The sequence below is a fragment of the Phyllostomus hastatus genome, unplaced genomic scaffold, assembly GCF_019186645.2.
Source record: "Phyllostomus hastatus isolate PE091 unplaced genomic scaffold, TTU_PhHast_1.1 phas_contig_402, whole genome shotgun sequence".
Classification (NCBI taxonomy): Eukaryota; Metazoa; Chordata; class Mammalia; order Chiroptera; family Phyllostomidae; genus Phyllostomus; species Phyllostomus hastatus.
Window position 1 is genome coordinate 17,288,330 of NW_025333873.1, and position 22,842 is coordinate 17,311,171.

The following is a 22,842-nucleotide window of genomic DNA, read 5'->3' on the forward strand; positions in this document are numbered from 1 at the left end:
ACACACACTGTCCCGGCAGCGAGGCCCAGCTGTGGCCCAGGCCGGTGCCCGCCCTGCCGGGCTGCAGACCCGCTCTGCCGCCACCTCTGATCTGAGAGCCTCTGTGGGGAGAGGCCTGGCCCCGGGGGGAGAGCCCAGCGCGGACCTGAGCCGCCGCCTCTGCTGCAGACGACACACGTGCCGGCACGGCTGCTGTCACGCCATAGCCCCCGTGGCCACCCGTGTCGCCCGCCACCCCGGGCTTCCTCTGCAGACCCGTGGGGCCCGGGCTCTCCCCTCGAGTGTGCGGCCAGGCCCAGGCGGCCGTGGGAGTGATCCCTGCGGGTTTCTCTGCGGAGCGTCTCCGCCCTTCGCACCTGGCGTGGCATTCTGCACGGCACATCCCGGCACACACAGTCGGCTCTTAACCAGGGAGGTTAAGGTTCTTAACCAGTGCCCAGTCCCAGCGGGAAGGGCGGCGGAGGGGCACGCTGCTGCAGAAGCACAGCCCCTGTCAGGCCCCCCACGCGTCCTGGGGACGAGGCACCAGCAGCCCCACCTGCAGGCCCAGAGGGGCCCTCAGACAGCGTGTGGGGTGAGGGCACCGAGGACCCTGTGCAGAGCAGAGGGCAGGAACAGAACGTCGAGAACAGGCCCAGCCAGGCCAGCCGGCCGCGTGACTCCCAGACGGGGTGTCCAGCCGTCTCTCTGGGAAGTCTTGCTCCCCCGCCACCCAGAAGGGCGGCCTGACTGAGGGGCCCACAGTGAGCGTGTCGGTCTGGCTGCCCGCCACGCGCACGGAGGGCCTCCCACGGCCCATGACGATTCCACACAGGGAGGGGCGGGCGTGTGGCCGCCAGTCCCTGGACCGGGGCTGGCTGGGCCCCTGCCTGTTTCCCTGAAAGCCTGGGGACTCAGAATGGTGTTACACTTTTACAGGACTGGAAAACCCAAGGGTTTTAGGACACATGGTAATTATCTGAAATTCAGACTTCGGTGTCTACAAATTAAGTTTTATTGGAACATAACCACAGCCTTGCACAAGCCGTCTGTGGCTGGGGTCTGTGGCTGGGGTTTGCGGCCAAGCGCAGCCGAGTGGTGGTGAAGCGCAGCCGGGTGCTCTCGGGCCCTGGGGGGGTGGGGAGGCCCGCCCGCCCGGCTCCCCCTTGCGGTGACGGCTCGTGACCACAGCGGCGGCCGGGCTTGCCGGCCGTGGGCATCACCAGCCGCTAAATATACTTTGTACATTTTGAAGCTCTGTTATTAGGGGCATTTAAGTTTGTCATTTGTAGCTTCCTTCTGGATTTGACTTCGATCACTGATGCTTCAGCCTGTTGCTGCTTTTTGCCCTAAAGTTAATTTGGCTGCAGGCAGACCCCACCTGCTCCCCCGCCCACACTTTGCCCCGAGCCACTTGCTGGCTCGCATCCGGGTGTCGGTCGTGAGCAGCGTGGAGCTCGACTGAGACGAAAACTCAGGTGGACGTTTCTCACAGTGAGTCCACCTGCGTTCGGTGCAGGTGGCAGGATATGCAGACTTGCAAATTCCACGTCTCCTTTTGGAGTACTCTGACTTTCTCTCTGTTCCTGGCCTTATTTTGGAGTAACGGTTTTTCATCTTCCTCTCCCGAGTTCTAGTTCAGAAGGCACACTTTACTTGTCTTTCAGTGGCTCTTCCAGAAAGAGTCAAATGCATTTCCAAACCGCAGTCTGTCGCTGCTGTCCCAGCCTCTGTCTCCAGCGCACGAACACCCCTCGGCGTCTCAGCCCCTGATCGGCGACACCGCTGATCCTCGGCTCTCCCTGTCGGTCCTGCCGCTGCCCTGGTGTCGGTCACTTCAGGTTCCCTCTTTCCCCTGCACCTCAGCTCTGGCTCTGGGGTCACTGACTTGCCGCCCAGCGTGGGGCGAATGGGGGAGCCCACCCGGGTGAGGACCAGCTGGCGTGATGAAGCCCCCAGTGAGGTTCCTTTCTCCCCTCTCCTCAGCGCCGCTGCCTGCCTGCCTGCCTGGGGGTGGGGGCCGACTTCCCCTCTCGTCCCTCCCCGGGCTGGAGTGCAGCGCTTCGGGGACCCAGCCGTGGGGGGTCTCCAGCGGGCTCTCCCCCGTCTGACCTTCGTGTCTCGTGAGGACGATGGAAGTACGGGGCTCCACAGGAGCCCTCAGGGTGCATCTGGCTCTGGCGACCTCGGCCCCCTATTCTCTGGGGACACCAGGGTCCTCTCTGTGCTTTCTGTCGTGTGCTGTCACTTGGGTGCTCGGCTGATAAGACATGAACCTAAAAACTTGTAGAACGGTCTCTCTCCTGTCTCTTCCCTGCCCCCTGCCCCCTGCTTGGTTCCTGCGTCCACCCCTACATCCCCTGGGCTGCTGATTCCTCTTCCTTCCTCGCCCTCCTGGAAACCCGGCAGCGCTGCCACCTGTCTCCTGAGGCCTTTCCTTTCAGTGCGCAAGGCTCACTCTCTTCCCCTTTAAGGCCCCATCAGACCCCGTTGTCCGGTGTGACATCATCCGGTCAGCGAGTTCCCTTTTGGAGAGCACTTAGGTTTTCCCCCAGATCTTGTGCTGTCACAGGCCCTTGCCCCCTTGCCCCGAACCCCTCAGGCCACGTGCTGTTTGAAATTAGAGAGTTTGGGAACTTTTCCAGAAAGGCCACATCAACACGTCGATGTCCTGTAGCGAACAGTGTGAGCATTCACAGCAGAGAACGGGGACCCTGAGTGGCCTCAGCTTTCACAAACAAGCTGTGGAAAAACAGCTCGTGTCTGTAGCTTTCTGGATCCCAGGGTGACGGGGGAGGGTGTTGGCCCGAAGAAATAACACAGCAATTCAATGACACCTACTGTGCCAATGTCACTTTTCCTGCTCGCAAACCGTTCATGGGGTGAGGTCCCAGCGGGTGGTTCCGGGCAGAGGGTGTCTGGGTTCTCGGTTCTGGCATCTGCGGCCACGTGACCCTCTGGGGGGGCGTGGCACTTACACTGTTGCTGAGTGGGAGGTGTCTCTGCACAAGTTCATTCATGAAACACACTAATGAGTGTGTGTACTTTTTCCTACATTTAGAGTTGGAAGATAATCTCAGTGTAGTTTTAGTTCGTAGGTGAAATTTATTTTTTTAAGATTTTATTTTTATTTTTTATTTTACTATTATTGTTTTTTTAATACTAAAAGGTTTTATTCTCAGGTTCTGTGAGTTGCAGTCCCCTTGCTGGAATTCTTTTCCCTTAATTGGAATAGGTACAGAAGAACCTAGGTTCTCAAAATTTCCAAATTCAAAGTTGATAAAAGAAAATTAAACCCTGTTTTGCATTTTTATTAAAATATTGTTAGAGGGGAAGGCAGGGAGGAGAGGGAGAGAAACACCAATGTGGGGCTGCCTCTTGCACACCCTGTACTGGGCCCCTGGCCCACAACCCAGGCGTGTGCCCTGACTGGGAATCGAACCAGCGACCCTTTGGTAGGCAGGCTGGTGCTCATTCCACTGAGCCACACCAGCCGGGGCAGAAATTCATTACTTTACCTGTTCCAAGTACACTTTAAAGCCGGTGCTTCACACCTGCGAGAACTGCCCGCGAGGTCGAACGGGACTGGCGTGACGTGCTGGGGGCTCCCTGCCTCCGTCCCCATCAAGGGAGAGAAGGGCTGTGGCCCGTCACCACGGTTGCCGGCCCCTCGTTGGCCTGAGGCAGGGGACTGTTTCTATTTTCTGGCGCAGTTCCCTAAACCACGGCCAAGACGGGAGAGTAGCCACTTCAACTGGCTTCACTCAGTGGGGAGGCCGACGGGGTCCTGAGCCGCCCGAAAGCAGAAGCGCGCACAGCCGCGGGGCCGAAGCGGAGGGCGGCGGCTCAGAGCCCGTGTCCCCCGCGCAGCCCGGCCCACCTTCGTGATCCAGCCGCAGAACACGGAGGTGCTGGTCGGCGAGAGCGTGACGCTGGAGTGCAGCGCCGCGGGCCACCCACTGCCGCGGATCTCCTGGACCAGGGGCGACCGCTCGCCCCTGCCCGCGGACCCCCGCGTGAGCACCACGCCCTCCGGCGGCCTCTTCATCCAGAACGTGGCGCAGGAGGACGGCGGCGAGTACACCTGCTTCGCCGCCAACAGCCTGGACAGCATCCACGCCACGGCCCTCATCATCGTCCAGGGTGAGCGCCGCCGGCACAGGGCCCCCCGCCCCCCACAGTCCCCCCCCAGGCCCCGGCACGCCTTCCGCCCAGCGCACAGCAGGGCAGGGTCCCCTCTGCACTTACCTGTCCCCGCCTGACGGTCCCGTGCGGTGGGAGCTGCAGGAGGACGGGGCTTTATTGTCCAGCTGCTGCCCATGCACCCGGAGCCCTGGCGTGGGTGAGCCGTGGGCTCGTATGTGGGTGGACACGTGTGTGTGCAGGGGCATCCATGTGCACGTGGCTGTGTCAGTGGGAAGTCTGCACACGTTTTCCGGAAACACTGCCCCTGGCCTCTGTGCACCTCCCCGACCCTCCACCCTCGGGTCCTCCTGATCGGCTCACGGCTCCTGCCCCCCACCTCGGGGGCCCCGTCACCTGGCGCCCCCCCCCACGGGAGGACGGACAGTGGCAGTGCCAGCGTGTGTGGCGTCCTCAGCGAAGCTGTCTCCTTCCTGTGTCTCCCCCTGCAGCCCTTCCCGAGTTCACGGTGACCCCTCAGGACAGAGCTGCGATCGAGGGCCAGACTGTGGACTTCCAGTGCGAGGCCAAGGGCTACCCTCAGCCTGTCATCGCGTGGACGAAAGGAGGTGCGGTGCCCACCAGGCCCCCGGCCCGCCGCCCTCTCCCTCCTTTGGGACATGAACCCCGAGACCAGCCCTGTCCCCCTTCGGCCCCAAACCCCCATCGTCTGGGCGGGGCCAGGGACAGACAGATGGACAGAGGGGTGTGCCTGCCCAGCCCCTGGCCACCGGCGCACGCGTGGGGGGAGGTCTGTCCCCGCTGAGGGGACGGGTGCCCGCGCCGTCTCCGCCCAGCAGTCTGGGTCGTGCCTGTAGCACCCACCCCGCTGGGACGGCATGAGCTTCAGGACGTGTGAGACGGGCTTGCTGGGAAACCAGCTGTGCAGGGTCTGGTTTTTAGAGCCTTCACTCTTGGCCCGGCTCCCAGAGCGGCACCGTCCCCCCATCCCGGGTGGAGAGTTGCTCACGTTAATTCTCGGTGCGGCGCGGCCCAGCCCTCGGTGTCCCGCTGCTGGGGGGCCAGCCCCCCCGCCCTTGCAGAGCCGCAGACCCCGTCCGGGGCGACGGCGGCCTGCCTGCCTGTGAGGGTGCAGGTACGGGAGGGCCGGCGGCACCTGTGGACCTTCAGGGGCCCGTCCTGGGCCCCAGCTGGGCTGGGAACGAGCTGCTGGCCTCCACGTCCATCTCCTCGTCCCCTGAGGGGACCTTCTGGGGATTCTCTGGACCTCCCTGCTCCCGGCCCGGCCCGGCCCTGGGGACGTGCGGGGACCCTGTTGGGGCTGTGCTCTGCCTCCGCGCATCTCCAGCCCCCTGCCCTCCTCACTCCTGCTTTACGCAGCTCTTGTCTCTGTCCCCCACCCTCCTGGGGCTTCCGTGGGGACAGGGAGCATGCTCTGCTCGTCCCTGGCCTGGCTGCACACGGCCGTGTAACTGGCGTCTGCTGGTCCAGGAACCGCTTCCTGACCCCGGGCCCTAAGCGGCTGAGACAAGTTTCTGGGACCTCTCGTTTCCCCAGACGAAGTTCCGTTGGACCCCTGGACCCGAGTGTCGCCCGCCCCCCCACCACCCCCGAGTCCCTGGGGCTGACACCGCCCGTTCCCCCCCCCCGCCCCCGCAGGGAGCCAGCTGTCTGTGGACCGGCGGCACCTGGTGCTGTCGTCGGGCACGCTGCGGATCTCGGGCGTCGCCCTGCACGACCAGGGCCAGTATGAGTGCCAGGCTGTCAACATCATCGGCTCCCAGAGGGTTGTGGCCCACCTGACGGTCCAGCCCCGAGGTAGGTGGGGCCGGGGTGGGGGCTGGGGGCACGTGGGCTGCGTGCTGGGAGGGCTGTGCCCGGGCTTGTGTCGGGGCTAACGGCCGAGAGCCAACCCCCCGACTCGAGTGACTGTCCCTGTCCGCCTGTTCGTGAGGCGACGATGCCGTGACTCGCTGCGTCTCGCGTGTTAGTCTGCGATGGCGTTCACTTCTAACGATGCGCGTCCTGGACTCTGATGTGCCGACATGGTGTCACTGGCTGATGGTGCCACTCTATAGCGGGTCCCTTGGGAGCCACCTTTCCTGGGTCACTGGAGCAGCCCTGGGTCCATTGGCCCCGGGTCGTGCCCTGCAGGCTGGCTCTGTTTCCTGGTGGTCCCCCGAGCATTTCGAGGTCCCTGTGTCCCCTGCTCCAAAGGGCCGGTTCCCCTGCATCTCTAGAAAGACTCAGGGCAGATGCCTGCGGGTGCTGAGGCTGTGGAGCGGACATGCAGAGCCAACCGGCAGGGGCAGAGTGTGGGGTGGGTCGGGGTCTCCCCCAAGGGCGTGGCTGCCTCCAAGCTGCGGGTTCACCCCCATCGGCCCTGACTGGCCAGGACTCCGGGCAGCCTACTGGGTGAGACCTGGTGGAAGGGTCCCTCAAAGACCTCCAGGCCCCTTGAGAAAGGCCCTCTCTGGGCCATGGCTCCTTCCCAGTCACCAAGGCCTCGCGTCCTGGGGGCACTGGCCCTTCGGCTCCAGGCTCGGCAGACGGGAGCTCCTTCAGGCCTGCGGCCTGCCTGTGGGCAAGGCGCCCTGTAGCCCCTTCCGGCAGCTTCCCTCTGTGCAGACGCTACTGCGGGGAGATAGGCCGCCCGGCCGAGAAGCTCAGCGCCCTGGGCCTGCCGTGACGAGGGTAGGGGCCTGGGGTCCCCACGACTGTCAGTGGCGCGTCCCTTGTCTTCCAGTCACACCGGTGTTCAGCAGCATCCCCGGCGACCAGACGGTGGAGGTGGGCACCAGTGTGCAGCTGCCCTGCAGCTCTCAGGGGGAGCCAGAGCCAGCCATCACCTGGAACAAGGTGCCCTCTGCGGCCAGGGACACATGGGCAGGGCGGTGGGTCACATGGGGACACAGTGGGACACGGGTGTCACCACCGCCTTCCCTGGCCTCCGCAGACCTCCCACAGCAGCGGGGACACCAGGCTGGGGGCCAGAGTTAAAGCCTTTGCTGGTGTCCTCAGTGTAGGAACGCCACGAGACCAACAGACGCGGAACGAACGGTCTCCTCACGCCCTCATGCTGACAGTAGCAAAAAAACCTTCCTGTCAGACCCCTAATCTTGTAATGAGTAGAGCAGGGTTCCGCTGTTGTGTTTTACTGTTGCTTCTATGAAGCCCCCCCCCCCATAAAAAACAGGAAGCAGAGGTCAAACCCACAGCCAGCGCCTTGGCACAAGGCGTCTCTGAGGACGGGTGACTGGTCTGGGACGAGACACCCTGTCCCCTGCAGCTTCCCCTCCGTGACCCGGAGGCCGCTGTGCCTCCCGGTGCGACTCGGGCGTCCCCTCTTCCCGGAGGCAGCGCCTGGTGCCTCCTCCCGCACGGGGGCCGTGTCCTGTTCCTGTGCCTTCTCCTGGGGGTCTCCTCCCTGGGGTGGCCCTCGGTCCCTTCCCCGACCCTGGGCAACCCCAGGAGTGTGGCTTCTTCCCGGCTCTGTCCTGGACCCGTGGCAGGCATGCGAGGAGGGCTGCCCCACGGACTCTGTGCCGGGTGGCCTGGATTGAATCTCCCCCTGGAGGTTCTGGGTAGACGGGAGCTCAGCCTCCTCCATGTTGCCGCCCGTGAGCCCCGATGAATGGGGACCCAGCCCCCAGACCACACGGCTGTGCTGCTCAGTCTCGTTCTTTCCCACCGTGACTCCCCCTCTGCTCTGCCCCAGGATGGGGTGCAGGTGACGGAAAGTGGGAAATTCCACATCAGCCCCGAGGGGTTCCTGACCATCCACGATGTGGGGACTGCCGACGCAGGCCGCTACGAGTGTGTGGCCCGGAACACCATTGGGCAGGCCTCGGTCAGCATGGTGCTCAGCGTGAGTGGTAAGGCTGCCGGGTCGCGGTGCCCCGCCTGGACAGCCTCCTCGGGGCCCGGGAGCCAGGCGCCGGAGGGAGGAAAGCAAGTCCAGGTCACGGGGGTCACTAGAGGGTGGTGCATCCACCCCCCTGGTTTGCAGGGGGGCCACTGGGGCACGGGGGAGCCACTGGGGCACGCTCGGCCGGCGGCAGGGCCAGCTGGGACCCAGGAGCCCCTCCTGCTCCCTGTGGTGCGGGGACCTGCAGGCCACCGTGCCCACCTGCCCAGCGGGGTTTCCCTGCATCCAGCCACCATACAGACCCCTCAAGCCTGACAACGTGCCACTCACCGTCACTGTTGAGCCAAAGTGTGGACCTGCCACTGCTTTGCAAGAGGCCCCACCCCCTCTGCCCTGCCTCCGGGCTGAGTGGGGCCGAGCACGTCCCTGGGGCGTGCCAGGTCCCAGTGTCCTCACCGTGAGCCTCCACGTGCACACCTCGACCCCACACGCGCTGTTTCAAAAGATGCACGATGGGCGGGAACGAGGTCGCTGAGTGTGAGGAGCTCTCGGTCCCGAACACTAAGGGAAAAGGGAAGAGGAAACTGGACGGGGAGCAGCCCCTGGGGCCACAGTTACGCCGTGTGTGATGGGTGTGAGCACGTGTGCATGTGAGCATGACGGCATCTGTGTCGTGATGCGTGGGAGGACGGTGGGGAGCCCAGGTGGGTGGGCCGAGCGGGCCGAGGTCCTGGCCGCACGAGAGCAGACAGAGCCCAAAGGGTGTCTGATGACCTCAGCAGCCACTGTGCCCAGCAGGCGGCCTGAGTGACCGCGTGGTCCCTGTGCCGTCACTGCTGGAGGTCACAGCTGTGTTTTCCTGTCCTTTAGGCATGCCGCCTGCCGGCACAAGTGAAAAGTCAGTGCTTTCCTTACGTTTGAAATCAGTGTCTGGTCGCTTGTCAGCCCGGGACCGGCTCCGTGTGGGAGACAGCAGCGCACTTGGTGGGGGAGGTGCCTCCGGCCCTGGTGATGTCGCATCTAGACGTGACGGGGGGCCGGTCCGGTCCCTCCAGCCAACGTGCGGCTCTGTCTCCTAGTCCCTGATGTCAGTCGGAACGGGGACCCGTTTGTGGCCACGTCCATTGTGGAAGCCATCGCGACCGTCGACAGGGCCATAAACTCCACGCGGACACACCTGTTTGACAGGTACTTCGGGCAGGCGGGGCTGGCCCAGCCCCGGGGCCCTGGGGTCCGGAGTGCAGGCCCTTCGGGTGCAGGCTGTGACCTGCTCCCTCCTCTGAAAACACGTTCAGTTCAGAAATCACCAGCCGGGCGGGCCCCCACTCCGAGGGTTAAAATAACAGGCACGTCCTTTCCAAGCAGAAACTGACCTATGATTCACAAATGAGACGCTTCTCAAAAACAGCAGCTCGTCCTTTCGCTGTGTTGCTCACTGACTTGGCAGAAACAAAGTGTCCCGCGAGCCCCTGGAGTGTGCACCCGTCTCGGCCGGCCGAGGCGGCTTCCCCGTGTCTGACCTGAAGTGCAGTGCCCCTGTTTCGCCACAGACCTGACTAACTTTGTTTTTAGTGTCTCTTGCTTCTGTTTGTTTTCTTGCCTTCCGCCCGGGATGAGCAAGGTACGGCCACCCCCCTCCCCCCCAGAGCGGTAGTGCCTGCCGTTCAGTGGCGGCTCTGACTTGGGAGGCGGGGACTTCCGTCTCAGTGACGGTTCCCTTCTTCCCTCTGCCCTGGCTGTCGTCAGCCGACCTCGCACCCCCAACGACCTGCTGGCCCTGTTCCGCTACCCGAGGGACCCCTACACCGTGGAGCAGGCGCGCGCGGGCGAGATATTCGAGCGGACGCTGCAGCTGATCCAGGAGCACGTGCGGCACGGCCTCATGGTGGACCTCAACGGAACGGGTCAGTGCCCAGTGCCGCCGCGCCCTGTGCCGGCCGGGCGGAGGAGTGGCCGCACCCGCAGCCCCAGCATCCCTACCCCACGCGTCTGTGAAGGGCACAGTCGGGGTGGCAGTGTGGGTCCTGTCAGCACCCCCTCGGGTCAGTGACGGTTGCAGAGTCTGTTGTGTGTCTCTGCAGCCCTGGAGGGCGGCGGCTGCTTGTGCTCCGTTTGGGCTCCGCCTGGTCCCTGCGGGGGGCGTGGCCTGGGGAGGTGGCCGGGACCGGTCCGAGGCCACTGCTGCGGACTAAGGGACGGGGCGGAAGAACGCCCCCAGGCCCAGGGGACCTACAGGCGGAAGCGGCTTTCTTGGACGTTCAAGACCGAGAATTTTGAGACGAACAAGACCGAGAATTTTGAGACGACACAGTAACCGTGAGCAGAGGCGGACTGGGCCGTCTCCCTGTTGCGTCCGGGAAGCGCGCACCGCCCGCCCGACCTTTCAGGACACGACGGACACGCCCCTCTGGGCGGCCGGGAGCCTGGCGCCACGCCCCCGGCACAGCGCGCATTTCCCATCTCTGCGCCTGTGGGACTTCTTCACCCCCAGGTCCCCACCGCCTCCGTGTGGGTGTTTCAGACACCGGCCCTGAAAAGGGGTCTTTCTGTGTCGGTCAGAAGTACGCAGAGTAGGTCTAAACCTGAGGAACTCGCTTTGGAGAGTGGATGCACTGATGACGGAGAACCTGGCAGCATGGCCTGCTGAGCGGAGGAGCGCATGCGCCCCTGCGAGCACGCGCGGGGGTGGAGCCTTCGGGTTTGGGACCGCCCCTGCGTGCGTGCGTGCGTGCTCCTGTGAGCGTGCTCGGGGGTGGCGCCCTTCTGCGGGCCCCGGAGCATGCTGGGTGATAGAGGCAGCGAGGCTTCAGCGAGGCGCTGCAGGGGAGGCTCCTCCGGGCACGGCTGGGAAGCCCCGGAGGGCCCAGGGCTGGTCTGCGTGACGTCCGGGGGACTTGAGCTCGTCCCTGTCCTCCCTGCAGGTTACCACTACAACGACCTGGTGTCTCCGCAGTACTTGAGCCTCATCGCCAACCTGTCGGGCTGCACGGCGCACCGGCGCGTGAACAACTGCTCCGACATGTGCTTCCACCAGAAGTACCGGACGCACGACGGCACCTGCAACAACCTGCAGCACCCCATGTGGGGCGCCTCACTGACCGCCTTCGAGCGCCTGCTGAAGGCCGTGTACGAGAACGGCTTCAACACCCCTCGGGGCGTGAACCCGGGCCGGCTGTACCACGGGCACGCGCTCCCCATGCCGCGCCTGGTGTCCACCACCCTGATCGGGACCGAGACCATCACGCCCGATGCGCAGTTCACCCACATGCTCATGCAGTGGGGCCAGTTCCTGGACCACGACCTGGACTCCACGGTGGTGGCCCTGAGCCAGGCCCGCTTCTCCGACGGGCAGCACTGCAGCTCGGTGTGCAGCAATGACCCCCCGTGCTTCTCGCTCGCCATCCCGCCCAACGACCCGCGCGTCAGGAACGGCGCGCGGTGCATGTTCTTCGTGCGCTCCAGCCCGGTGTGCGGCAGCGGCATGACCTCCCTGCTCATGAACTCCGTGTACCCTCGGGAGCAGATCAACCAGCTCACCTCCTACGTCGACGCCTCCAACGTGTACGGGAGCTCGGAGCACGAGGCACGCGCGGTGCGCGACCTGGCCAGCCAGCGCGGGCTGCTGCGGCAAGGCATCGCGCAGCGTTCCGGGAAGCCGCTGCTGCCCTTCGCTAGCGGGCCGCCCACCGAGTGCATGCGGGACGAGAGCGAGAGCCCCATCCCGTGCTTCCTGGCCGGCGACCACCGCGCCAACGAGCAGCTGGGCCTCACCAGTATGCACACGCTGTGGTTCCGCGAGCACAACCGCGTGGCGACCGAGCTGCTGGCGCTGAACCCGCACTGGGACGGCGACACCCTGTACCACGAGGCCCGGAAGATTGTGGGCGCGCAAGTGCAGCACATCACCTACCAGCACTGGCTCCCCAAGGTGCTGGGCGAGGTGGGCATGAAGATGCTGGGCGAGTACCACGGCTACGACCCGGGCGTCAACGCGGGCATCTTCAACGCCTTCGCCACCGCTGCCTTCCGCTTTGGCCACACGCTGATCAACCCCGTGCTCCAGCGGCTGGACGAGGACTTCCAGCCCGTCGCGCAGGGCCACGTGCCGCTGCACAAAGCCTTCTTCTCCCCGTTCCGCATCGTGAACGAGGGCGGCATCGACCCGCTGCTGCGGGGCCTGTTCGGGGCGCCCGGCAAGATGCGCGTGCCCTCGCAGCTGCTGAACACCGAGCTCACCGAGCGCCTCTTCTCCATGGCGCACACCGTGGCCCTGGACCTGGCGGCCATCAACATCCAGCGCGGGCGCGACCACGGCATCCCGCCCTACCACGACTACCGCGTCTACTGCAACCTGTCGTCCGCCCACACCTTCGAGGACCTGAAAAACGAGATAAAAAACCCTGAGATCCGGGAGAAGCTCAGACGGTGAGTTGGAGCCAGCTGGGTTTTACGTCTCCTGGGTAAATGTCAGTGCGGGTGCTGCCGTTGCCTGTGTTGGGGTCTGTGTGCACAGCCAGGGGTCAGAGGAGATGAGGGTGCGGCTGAGCAGGGCCCTGCGGGCGCCCTGGGGCCCACACAGGTGCAGGGAGATCTGCTCTGGAAAGAGAGAAAACTTGCTCCGACGGCTGCGCTTTGCACGTTTTCCGGGCTCTGCAGCCCGCTCAGGAGTAAGTTCCTCGTTCTCGTGTTACTCACTTGACACTAAAATGAAGACGTGGTCCCCTGAGGGATCTCCTGTGTGTTCTCAAGGAAAAGGACTTTTTGTGTGCTTTGTTGCAAGTTGTGACGAAAGCAGGTTATGCCCCGAGTGGGATGTGTTCCAGTGTTTACGTGTCATCAGGTTGCTGGTCTTTGCCACGTGTGCTCCACTGGCACAGTGATTGTTCGGTCACAGTTCTGCTTAGTGAGGATTTATCTGAACTGTCTCTTCCTCAGATGCTTAAATGTGCTGCTTTTTTTCGGGGTCCAGACTGATGCAAACCCCACCCCGCCATTTCCCTCATTCGGCAGACTTATTCCAGAACTCTCGGAGGCACTGTGCTCCGGCCCAGCACCGCTGGCAGTCGGGGGCCCTGTGCTCTGGCCGGCCGGGTGCCGCCTGCGGCTGGTGCCCTGAGCTGGCGGGGTGGGGGGAGGTCCTGTCCATCCCAAGGAGAAGCTCCTTGCGAGTCTGGTGTCCCTGGCTCAGCGTGGTCCGGTGAGCCCCTGCTGGTGGGTCACCGGGTGGGGGGAGCAGGAGGAGGGGAGGACCCCACCCCAGGAGTTTCCTTTGGGAGAAGACCAGGGGCGATTCCAACAGACCCACTTGGGGGGCACAAACAACTTAAAGACCCTTTCTGACTCTGTCTCCGTATTCCCGCCCGGGCATCCTTGAACTTGGAGAAAAAGAGCATAACTTACCAATCTCGGAAGGACGGAAGGCTGGTGGCAGCGGCGCGGCCTTGAGCCGAGTGCCGGGTGGCACCTGAGGACCAAGCCGGGGCAGCCTCGTCGCTGGCCACCGTGTGCTCCTCGAGGCGGCAGAGCCGTCCGTCTCCGTCACGGGTGGGGCCCTGAGTAGCGACTGCAGCGTTCTCAGGAGGCTGGGGAGGGCCGGGGGAGACCTGTGTGCAGTGAACTGTCAGCTGGTCCCTTGTGAGCCCTTCGTTCCTTCCAAGGAACAGGAGGGATTGGTGAAAGTGTTTGTTTTTGAAGATTCACACCTCGCGCTCTCCGTTTTTTATGTGACCTCTGCTTAGTAAATATTTTCTTTATGACAAATGTATTTCCAATATATAGCAGAATCCCAGTTTTTCACAGCGTGTCTCCGGCCCTGCACGGTGCACCGTCCACGCCCTCTGTGAGGAGGGGACAGGGAGGGCTGGCACGTGCGAGTCTCTGAGCAGTCAGTCACCAGAGGCGTGGTTTCTGGTTCCTCCTCCTGGCCTCTGGCCGTCTGAACTAGTAACAGCGTGTGTGTGTGTGTGTGTGTGTGTGTGTGATGCACGTATACGGGCTGGGGCACAAGTGAACAGTTTGTGCCTGTATTGTTGTGTATTAACGTCTGTATTGTTTTCCACACAAACACTGGCAGCCCCGCCCTGTACAGAAGCAGGAAGTAGGCGGGTCACTCGCAGCACGAGGGCAAGCGTGCTGAGAAGATAAAGATAACTGTGCAGGCCAAGGTCTGAGTCACACGGGACCACTCGGCGGTACTCGCCGTGCGCCCGTCCCAGTGACCGTCGTCACTCGGGGGTGGGTGTGCTGTGTTGCAGGCTGTACGGGTCCCCCCTCAACATCGACCTGTTCCCGGCCCTCATGGTGGAGGACCTGGTGCCGGGCAGCCGCCTGGGCCCCACGCTGCTGTGCCTGCTGAGCACCCAGTTCAAGCGCCTCCGGGATGGGGACAGGTGAGCTGGCCCGCTCCTCGGTCGCCTTTCTGGGCACTGGGGGCAGCTGGGGGCAGGGGGGTGACCCTGTGTCCGCGCTCTGGGCCGAGGGGGAGGGGTCGGCACCACGCCTCGTGCTCACCCCACCAGCTGGGCCTGCCTGCCACCGCGGCGCAGAATCGACTGGGACCTGGTTCGCAGGCACTGCCACCCCCCGGGCTGTTCCAGCGTCGCTGCTCCCAGGAGCAGACAGTCCTCCCGGCCCCAGCAGGCCGGGAGTTCGGGGCAGGTGGCACACCTGGCAGGGGAGAGGTCCCGGTTGCTGGCGTGGTCAGCTCAGTTCCAGCAGGAGGGGGCGGTGCACCCGCGTGGGGGCGGGGCCTGTGCGGCCCCCCGAGTTTGCTCAGGACCGTTGTGCTCTGGTGTGGGTGGGACGGGTGAGCCCCGCTTTGTCCACTTCCACGGGGCCCCCGGTTGACTGACCCCAGTGACGTCTGTCTGCCTCGTTGGGACCCTGAGTGGGGTCGTTTGACCTGCCCCCCCCCGGGGGGCCAGGAGCCTCGGGGCCCTCCCTGACCCCCCTCTTCCCGGACGCAGGCTCTGGTACGAAAACCCGGGGGTGTTCTCGCCGGCCCAGCTGACGCAGATCAGGCAGACGTCCCTGGCCAGGGTGCTGTGCGACAACGCGGACAACATCACGCGCGTGCAGAGGGACGTGTTCCGGGCGGCGGAGCTCCCGCACGGCTACGGCAGCTGCGAGGACATCCCCAGGGTGGACCTGCGGGTGTGGCAGGACTGCTGCGAAGGTGCCCCTCCCCCGAGGCCCCTGGTCCCCGCCGCGGGCGGTGGGCCTCGCTCGCCGCCGGGGACAGAGGCCCGCGCGGGGGCTGGCAGGCGGGACGGGCCGGCAGGGCGGTGGCAGCGGCCAGGACACGCAGCTGCCGGGCCTCCTTCCACGGGCTGTGTCCGGGCGGGGAACCCCGTGGGACCCAGGGCACGGTCTTCACGTGGGGCTTTCGGTGGCGGGAGTGTGTAGGACGGTGGCTGAAGTCCGCAGCGAGGTGCACGGAACACGAGTCTCTGAGGAGCTGGGCTCCCCGCTTTTCTTCGAGACCCAGTCTGTCCGCGTCCCTGTGCGGGGCCCTCAGGGGGGGGCAGATGGAAGGGGGGCGGCGGGGGAGCGCCGCGGCCCCCAAGTGCGGGCTGGGGAGGAGCCTGCGCGCCCCAGACGTCTCTAGGGACGTCCGGGCAGGAAAGGGCGTTCTGCTCTGAAGGGGTCTCGGTTTCGGGAGCTGCCCGCCCCGTCGGGGTGGGGAGGGGCTGGCCGCCGTCCCCGACGCTCCTGGGGCCCCGGCCCCGCACCGTGGCCTCTGCGTTCGCTCCGACTTCCCTCGCGTGGGAGCCGCGGGTTTTACTTCTCCTCTGAGCACGGCTGTGGTCTCGTTCACATGTCACCCGAGACGTGCGTCGCGCCCCCCCCGGGGACCGTCAGGAGCTGGCCGCCGGACCCTGCTCTCCTGCGGTGGGGGCGGGGGCCGGGGCGGGGGCTGTGAGAGGGTGGCCGGAACCTGCAGCCCCTGGGGTCACCGTCCTCCGCGCCTGGATGCTGAGCGCGGGGACACGGGAGACACAGGGGGGCTCCAGCCGGCCCCTCCTCGTTCCGAGGAAACGGCCTCGGCGGTAGCTGGTGTTACCTGGCTGCCCTCTCCTCGTGCGTGTAGTCGTCCGCGTGAGTGGTTTTCCGCCGTGTTGGCGTCTGTGTGCGCGAGTGGGTGCGATGTTAGCATGCCTGCCCCCACCCGCGGTCTCCGTGCGCGCGTGTGCAGGGCCAGCGCCCACACACAGCAGGCCACACAGTGATCATCGGCCCGGCACAGGCACCAGCCGTGGGCCCACGGGGCACACAGCTCGCCCCCGCCTTACGACCGAGGGGCCGTCGCACTGTTTGTCGCGAACACGCGCCCTGGCCCGCCCCGCCCCGCGCGGACGTGTGCAGACGCGTGCGGCGGCGGAGACCCGCGCTCCCCGCGCTCCCCGCGCACCCGCTCCCGGGAGCATTTCCGCTCCAGCCGTCTGTCCGCTGCGCCTTGGGCTGTTTCCGTTCCGGAGAGCGGCGGGGGGGACTCCCCGCCGGGTCGCGCGGCGCCGGGAGCGGCAGGGCACTTGGTGCGCGCGCGCAGGTGCAGCCACGGTTCTCCGGGAAGAGCGCCGGGGCAGCCAGCCGTCCGCAGGTAAACCTTCGTGTCCGGTGACGGCCGCGCCCGCTGGCCGCCCGGAGGGAGCCGGGCCAGGCCTTCCGTGCTTCCTCAGACGTCCCCCCAAGTCCTCGAGAGGCCGTGGCCGGGAGCCTTTCCGCCACCCGCCGGACCGGGGGGCGGCTGACGGCGCCTGAGACGCCTCTGGGCTTTGCCGCGGAGCCGCGTCGGAAACGCGGCAGCAGAGACAAGTGGGCTTCGGAGGGACTGAACGTGGGCCGCTCCTCACGTTCACGTCCACTTTCCAGGAAGGCCGGTGCCGCAGCCACCCTTCCGTGCGCAGCTCGTACGCACAGTCCACGCTCGGCCCACGCAGCCCCCACCTCCGTAAGGCCCCGCCCCCGCAGTGACCTGAGGGCTCCGGGTGCCTGCAGGCTCCCTCTCTCGACCAGAGTTGGAATTGCAACTTCTCTGGGGATTGACGCGTCCTAGGGACTAACCCAGGCACGTGCACACGTGTACACACACACACACACACACACACAGAAGCACAGATACACACACACCATTTTTAAACAATTGCAGTAATTATTGAAACATCACAAAGAATTTTCGTGCTTCATTCAGACCCATCAGCTGTCGATGCTTTTCCCCACCTGCCATGTACCTCTGTGCTCTTTGTGGGGAGACACCTGTCCGCGTGTCCATGTGTCCGCGTGTGTGTAAACGTTACACGTCTTCATGAAGCAGTGGAGGGAGCCGCAGGTCCCACGCCACTCCCCACAGATGACCCAACTTGTTTGGGGCTGAAATCGGGAGCCCCCACGTGGACAAAGCTTGTCCCTGGGTCTGGGTCACAGGCTCCATCCACCCCAGCTGTCACCCCTGTCACGGCAGCGTCCCCATCTGCTCTCTAGGTGACCTCTCTGTGGCTCCTCCCTCGGCCCAGGTGCAGCCCTGCCCGGGCCCTGGCGCCCCGCACCCCGCGGGGTGGTCGCCCGGCCACCTCCGGGAGGCCCGCCCTGCCCTGGGCGACGCTGACGAGGATGCGTGGGGAGCAGGTGCTGTCTGCTCGGTTAGGAAGATGCCAGTGAGCCCCTGGGCTGCTGGGCCTTCCGCCGGGGCCTGCTGTCCCCCGCGTGAGTGGGGCTGGGACCCCAAGCTGCTGACAGACTCGGGCCCGGACTCCCTGCCCGCACAGGCCTGTCCTGGATGACCCAGGGTCCTGTGCCTGGACCTGTGACAGCGAGCAGAGGGTGTGACGTGGGTCCAGCTGTGGGTCAGCTGCTGAACGGGACGTGGAGGAAGTGTCTGGGGATCCTGCGGGGGGTGGCAGCCCCTCCCCGGAGGCAAGCACAGCCTCACTGTCCTGTGCGGTTGACCCCACACCCGCCTCCCAGGCCCTGGAGACGTAAGAACTTGGAAAGGGCCCCATGTGGTCATCTGTGGCCTCAGCCTCATCCCGGCCTGCGCTGGGCTCTGGCCCGGGCGGCTGAGGTGGGCACAGCGTGGACAGGACTGTTGGTGGGGTGGCGGGCACTGTAGGGTGTGCCGCGCGCAGAGTGGCCCCAGCCCTGAGCACCCCGGGGCTGGGGCTCTGTGTGTGGGGGCGGGCAGCCAGCACAGGTGACCACGCCCCTCTCTGCTCAGACTGCAGGACCAGGGGCCAGTTCCACGCCTTCTCTTACCACTTCCGAGGCCGGCGGTCCCTGGAGTTCAGCTCCCGGGAGGAGGAGCCCACCCCGGAGGCCGGGCCCGGGAAGACGCTGAGGTACGGCTGCCCCGGGGGTCGGACTGTCCACACCTCGGGGCGGGGCCTGGGCCCCGGGCAGGGACGTCCCCACAGCCGCCTCGCACTCCCGGCCCCTGGATGAATGACGCAGGTGCCGGCGGCCTACGGTGTGGGTGTGAGCAGGTGTGCGTGTGGTGTGACGCACACTGAGGTCGTGCTGCGTCCTCCCGTCCCCCTCCCGCAGTGTCGGGGAGCGCAGCGAGCGTCCCAGGAACGCCACCCCACCCTCCTCCGAGCACCCGCAGGGGCCGGGGACGAGCGACTTCCGGGACTTCGTCCTGGAGATGCAGAAGACCATCAGCGACCTCAGGGAACAGGTACCTGCGCCTGGGTCCCGGCCCTGCCCCAGCCCTGCCCCAGCCCTGCGCTCTCCGTGCGCAAGGACAGACTCACCTCTGTGTGGCTGCACAGGCGTGACTCCTGCCAGCACCCCTTCCCTGTGGTCCGGGGGACAGCACCTGTCTGCTTGCTCTTCTCCCGGCTTGTCGGGGGCTGAGCCACACTGAGTCACTTGGTGTCCCGGTGATCGGGACCCCGGGACCCTCGGCCGCCTGCCGCTGTGGGGGGTGGGGTGGGGTGGGCGTCGCTGTCCAGCAGCTGCACAGATTGCAGGTGTGAGCGGCGGGCTTGGGGGCAGGGCTGTGATGAAGGCGACTCAGGCCTCAGGCCGGCTCTGCGGCCGCTTCTCCAGGTGCAGCCCGGCCCCCAGGAGGGTCCGGGGCGGCTCTGAGGTCCGGCCCGTCTGCGCTGTCTGGGTCCCAGTGCCGGGGCCTCGGGGTCTCCCAGGCTCTCCTCGGAGGGTCAGCGGGGTTTCGCTAAACAAGAATGGTCTCCCCTCCCACGGCTCAGGGAGCTAATTTCTGCCTTTCCAGGCCCTGCCAGGTTCATTACCAGGAAGCGGCCCCATCACCCGAGCCAGAGACGCAGCCCAGGCTGATGTGGGCGCTGGGGGCCCAGGGGTGCAGGCCTGTGGCGTGGTGACCTCTCTGCCACCCACAGGGTGGAATCTCGCCCTGTGCTCCTCACCCGTCCACGCCCCAGGGCTCAGAGCAGGGGCCTTGGTGGCTGCTCAGGGCAGGGGTGGCAGGCCGCAGGCACAGCTTCACTGCCTCGCCTGGTTCGGGTCCTCCTGGTCATCTTTGGGGCCAGCAGGTCTGAGTCCTGTGGCTTCTCCTGGCTCCTTGCCGCAGGGGCCGCAGGCAGGGGCACCCTCCCCCGCCCCTCCTCCCCCTCCCTGTGGGTGACCTGCGGCCGAGGTCCAGTAGCTTTGGCGTCGGTGACTCAGGCACATCTGAGAGTGGCTGCCCCCTTGGTGGTGACGCAGGTGACGGGGGGTCGTCACAGGCAGGGACAGGGTGTGACCCCGGGTCGTGTGGCCCTGGGAGGTCAGGGACCTGCTGCTGGTGGCCCGAGGTCAGTGGGCACCAGGAGGTCTGCGTGTGAGGCTGTCGTGGTCACTGCCGTCCAGTGTTCAGGTGTCCTGGTGGCACGGAGGCTTCACAGGGGCCACAGGGCCACGGCGTCCGGGCCTCCTCCGTCGTCAGCTGAGTGTCGGTCGCCTGTGACACAGGACCCAGGGGACGGCGCTTCAAGGGGGATGTCCACCTTCTCCCCCGGAGGCTGGAGGGGGGCAGGCCGGGCCGCCAGACGCCCCGCGTGCAGGGACCCAGACCCGCCACCGTCGCCCCGCCGGCGCCCCAGGGAGGGGGCTCCCTTCAGGGAGGCTGCCGCGGGCTGGCGGCCGCTCATGGCCGGCGTTCCTGAGCAGCCAGGGCGGGACGGCCGTCCCCGCGGGGCTCCTGCCCCCAGTCCTGGGAGAGTTTCCCCTCCGTCCGTTTCTGAGCTCGCCTCCACGTTTTGGGGGCTGCTCCCGTCACTTGGGGCGTGGGCACTCCCGACCCGAGACGAGGCGGGCAGCGCCGCCGCGGGGCCCTGGGGCAGACGCTCCTTGGCTGTCTGTTGGGGGAGCCGGCCCACGCTCCCCGCAGCCCTCGGGGGCGTCCGCCTGCGCCCTGGGGGGGGCCGGGGACGGCCGGGGCCACAGGCCCCCCGGACTGACCGCACACCCATTGGCTCTGCAGATAAAGAAACTTGAGTCTCGGCTCAGCACGGCCGAGTGCACGGACGCGGACGGGGAGCCCCACGCGGACGGCGCCAGGTGGAAGCGAGACGCGTGCACCCTCTGCGAGTGCCGAGTGAGTGCGGCCCGCCTCCGGGCAGCAGGGGCTCCTCCCTCCTCCCTGGGGGGTGTGGGCTCTTCCCCTGCCACCGTCAAGGTTGGCCCCTGGTGCACTCACACCTGCAGGGGAGGCTGGGCCCTGGAGTCAGTGCACGAGGGTCTGGCTGCAGACAGCTGGACGGGAAGCTCAGAGCAGAGCACTGAGGGGACGGGGTGGGAGCAAAGGGGTCAGCCCTGGGCGGGTGGGACTCGAGCGGGACGTGGGCATGGGGGCCAGCTGCTGACCGGTCCGCCCCGTGTCCCCCCAGCACGGGCAGGTCACCTGCTTCGTGGAAGCCTGCCAGCCCGCCGACTGCCCCGCGCCCGAGAGAGTGGACGGAGCCTGTTGTCCGTCCTGCCCGAAGGACAGCCCGGGAGTGCGGCCTTAGACCCCTCGTGCTCCGTGCATCCCCTGCAGGCAGCGGCCGGGGCGGGGCCTGCAGGCGGGAGGACGCCGAGGACTCGGCCGCTGCAGACACAGCGCGGGGGCTCGGAGCAGAGACTGCGCGGTGGGAGCAGACACGAGTCCTGACTTCACGTTAGATTCTCAGGTTTTTATTTAATGTTTTTAACGAAAACTCGGTGCTACTATTAAATTGCACAGTTAAGTCATTTAGGACCCTGCAGGGGTTCCCAGACGCCCCGTGCCTCCCGACGGACAGCCGCCCGCCAGGCCCTGGCCTGGAGCCCACGGGTGGGGGACGCGCCCATCTGCAGAGGGGCTCCGTCTCTGGCCAGCGGAGCAGGCCCTGGCACCTGGGAACCCTGATGCCTGCCCTTCAGCCCCCGGCACACGGGACTCAGGTCATCGGGCCCCACTCGGAGAGCGGCTGGAGCTGGCTGCGCCTGCTGCTGGGCTGGGGGCCGGCCGGGAGACCGCCCTCCGCTCCCCCACCCACCCCGCCACCCTCGGGCTGTGCCCGCCCGGCCCAGCGCACGGCGGGCTCCGTCGGGCGTGCGCGTGCCTCGGAGGAGCAGTGCGTGCCGGAGCCTCCCCCTCGGGCTGCGTGGGCGCCCGGAGGAGCAGCGCCCTTTACCTCAGCCGCACGCCCGCCGGAGCGCGGGGCGTTGTGCGAAAGCCGCCCCGGGTGGCAGTGTCAGCTCGGCCGGGACTCGTCCTCCCCCCCAGCAGGGCTCCCCGAATCTGGGGCCGAGCAGCTGTCACACCTCAGGGCACACGCTCTCTGACGGACCAGAGACCTCCCGTCTCCCTCTGGAAAGTTGAACCCCGGTTCTCCGGTGTCGCCCACCTCGAACAGTCTGACTCCCGGCCAGGGTGTTCCAGGAACGTTCATCTCGGTCGTCGGACAGACTTCGGTTCTCGCCCCAGGAGCCCGCGCGTGCCGACGGCTGCATGACGCGAACCGCTCTCCGGGGGGAGGAGCGGCGGGTGGGAGCCGGGGTTCTGCTGCGCGGAGGGGTCTGGGCTCCGGGTGGTCTGTCCCTGGGGGCTGGACGAGAGACCCGCCTGCCGCGGGGGCGCTGCGTCTCCGGGGCGGCGCTGGCCTCCCACCCTGGGCACCGTCGCAGTGGATTTGAACCCGGTCAGCCCGACTCCTCGGCCCCGTGTCGCAGGTCGGAGTGGGCGGCGTTTCCCAGGACATGGGACTTCGTCTGCGACACGGAGTCGAACTGAGCCGTCTGACCTGGGAGCCGGCGTCTGGGAGCCGGGAAGTGGAGGCCTGGGCCGGGAGGGGGGGCGGTTCCGCGAGGCGGCCGCAGTCCGGGCGCCCGGGAGGCTGGGCTGTGGCCGTGCAGCTGGGGCGGCACGCGGGTGGTAAGGCGCAAGGCTCGGGCAAGTGCCTGGTGGTGGTCCGTACCCTGCGGGGGCGGCTCACAGTGAGGCCAAGCCGCAGCCGCAGGCGGGGAGCCTGGGGCGAGGTGCGACCGCACGGACCGCGTGGGCCGGGCGGGAGGCGCTGGGATGGGAAGCGAAGTATCTGTTATTACGTCCCCCACCGTCGCCAACAGCTCTGTGCTCGATGTAACCAGTACGTTACCAAAGAGACGTTTGCACTATGTAACGATGCCTTTCAGTTCGAATAAACGGGCCACACTTCCCCGTGGAGACTGGCGTCCTTCTTCCCCGGGGACCTGCCGTCGGGCTGCACCCTGGGAGATGGCGGCGTGGTGTGGAGAGGAGGCAGCTCCCACAGAGGCCTCGGAGTGCATGCCCAAGGTGTTTGGTGTTGAGAAAAAAAGTATTCCCCGACAGTGTCAGGAAGTCCCCTCAGCTGCCCAAACTGAGGTTCACGTTAACATGTGTGTGTGGGGGGGGT

The 22,842-nt window shown here is 66.3% G+C and overlaps 1 protein-coding gene across 3 annotated transcripts in view; it reads left to right on the top strand.

The window, feature by feature from the left end:
• PXDN (peroxidasin) overlaps nt 1-22,631 on the top strand; it is a 52,606-nt gene extending 29,975 nt beyond the window's left edge. For all 3 annotated transcript variants that reach the window (XM_045844642.1, XM_045844643.1, XM_045844644.1), the window contains 14 exons: nt 3,850-4,122; nt 4,614-4,730; nt 5,782-5,940; nt 6,869-6,981; nt 7,841-7,997; nt 9,070-9,178; nt 9,737-9,894; nt 10,912-12,415; nt 14,245-14,379; nt 14,956-15,164; nt 18,204-18,324; nt 18,530-18,662; nt 20,427-20,540; nt 20,833-22,631. In XM_045844642.1, coding sequence (XP_045700598.1) covers nt 3,850-4,122; nt 4,614-4,730; nt 5,782-5,940; nt 6,869-6,981; nt 7,841-7,997; nt 9,070-9,178; nt 9,737-9,894; nt 10,912-12,415; nt 14,245-14,379; nt 14,956-15,164; nt 18,204-18,324; nt 18,530-18,662; nt 20,427-20,540; nt 20,833-20,952 — 3,422 coding nt within the window. In that variant the 3' untranslated portion in view covers nt 20,953-22,631. The remainder of the gene's footprint in view (nt 1-3,849; nt 4,123-4,613; nt 4,731-5,781; nt 5,941-6,868; nt 6,982-7,840; nt 7,998-9,069; nt 9,179-9,736; nt 9,895-10,911; nt 12,416-14,244; nt 14,380-14,955; nt 15,165-18,203; nt 18,325-18,529; nt 18,663-20,426; nt 20,541-20,832) is intronic.
• Nucleotides 22,632-22,842: the final 211 nt, after the last annotated feature.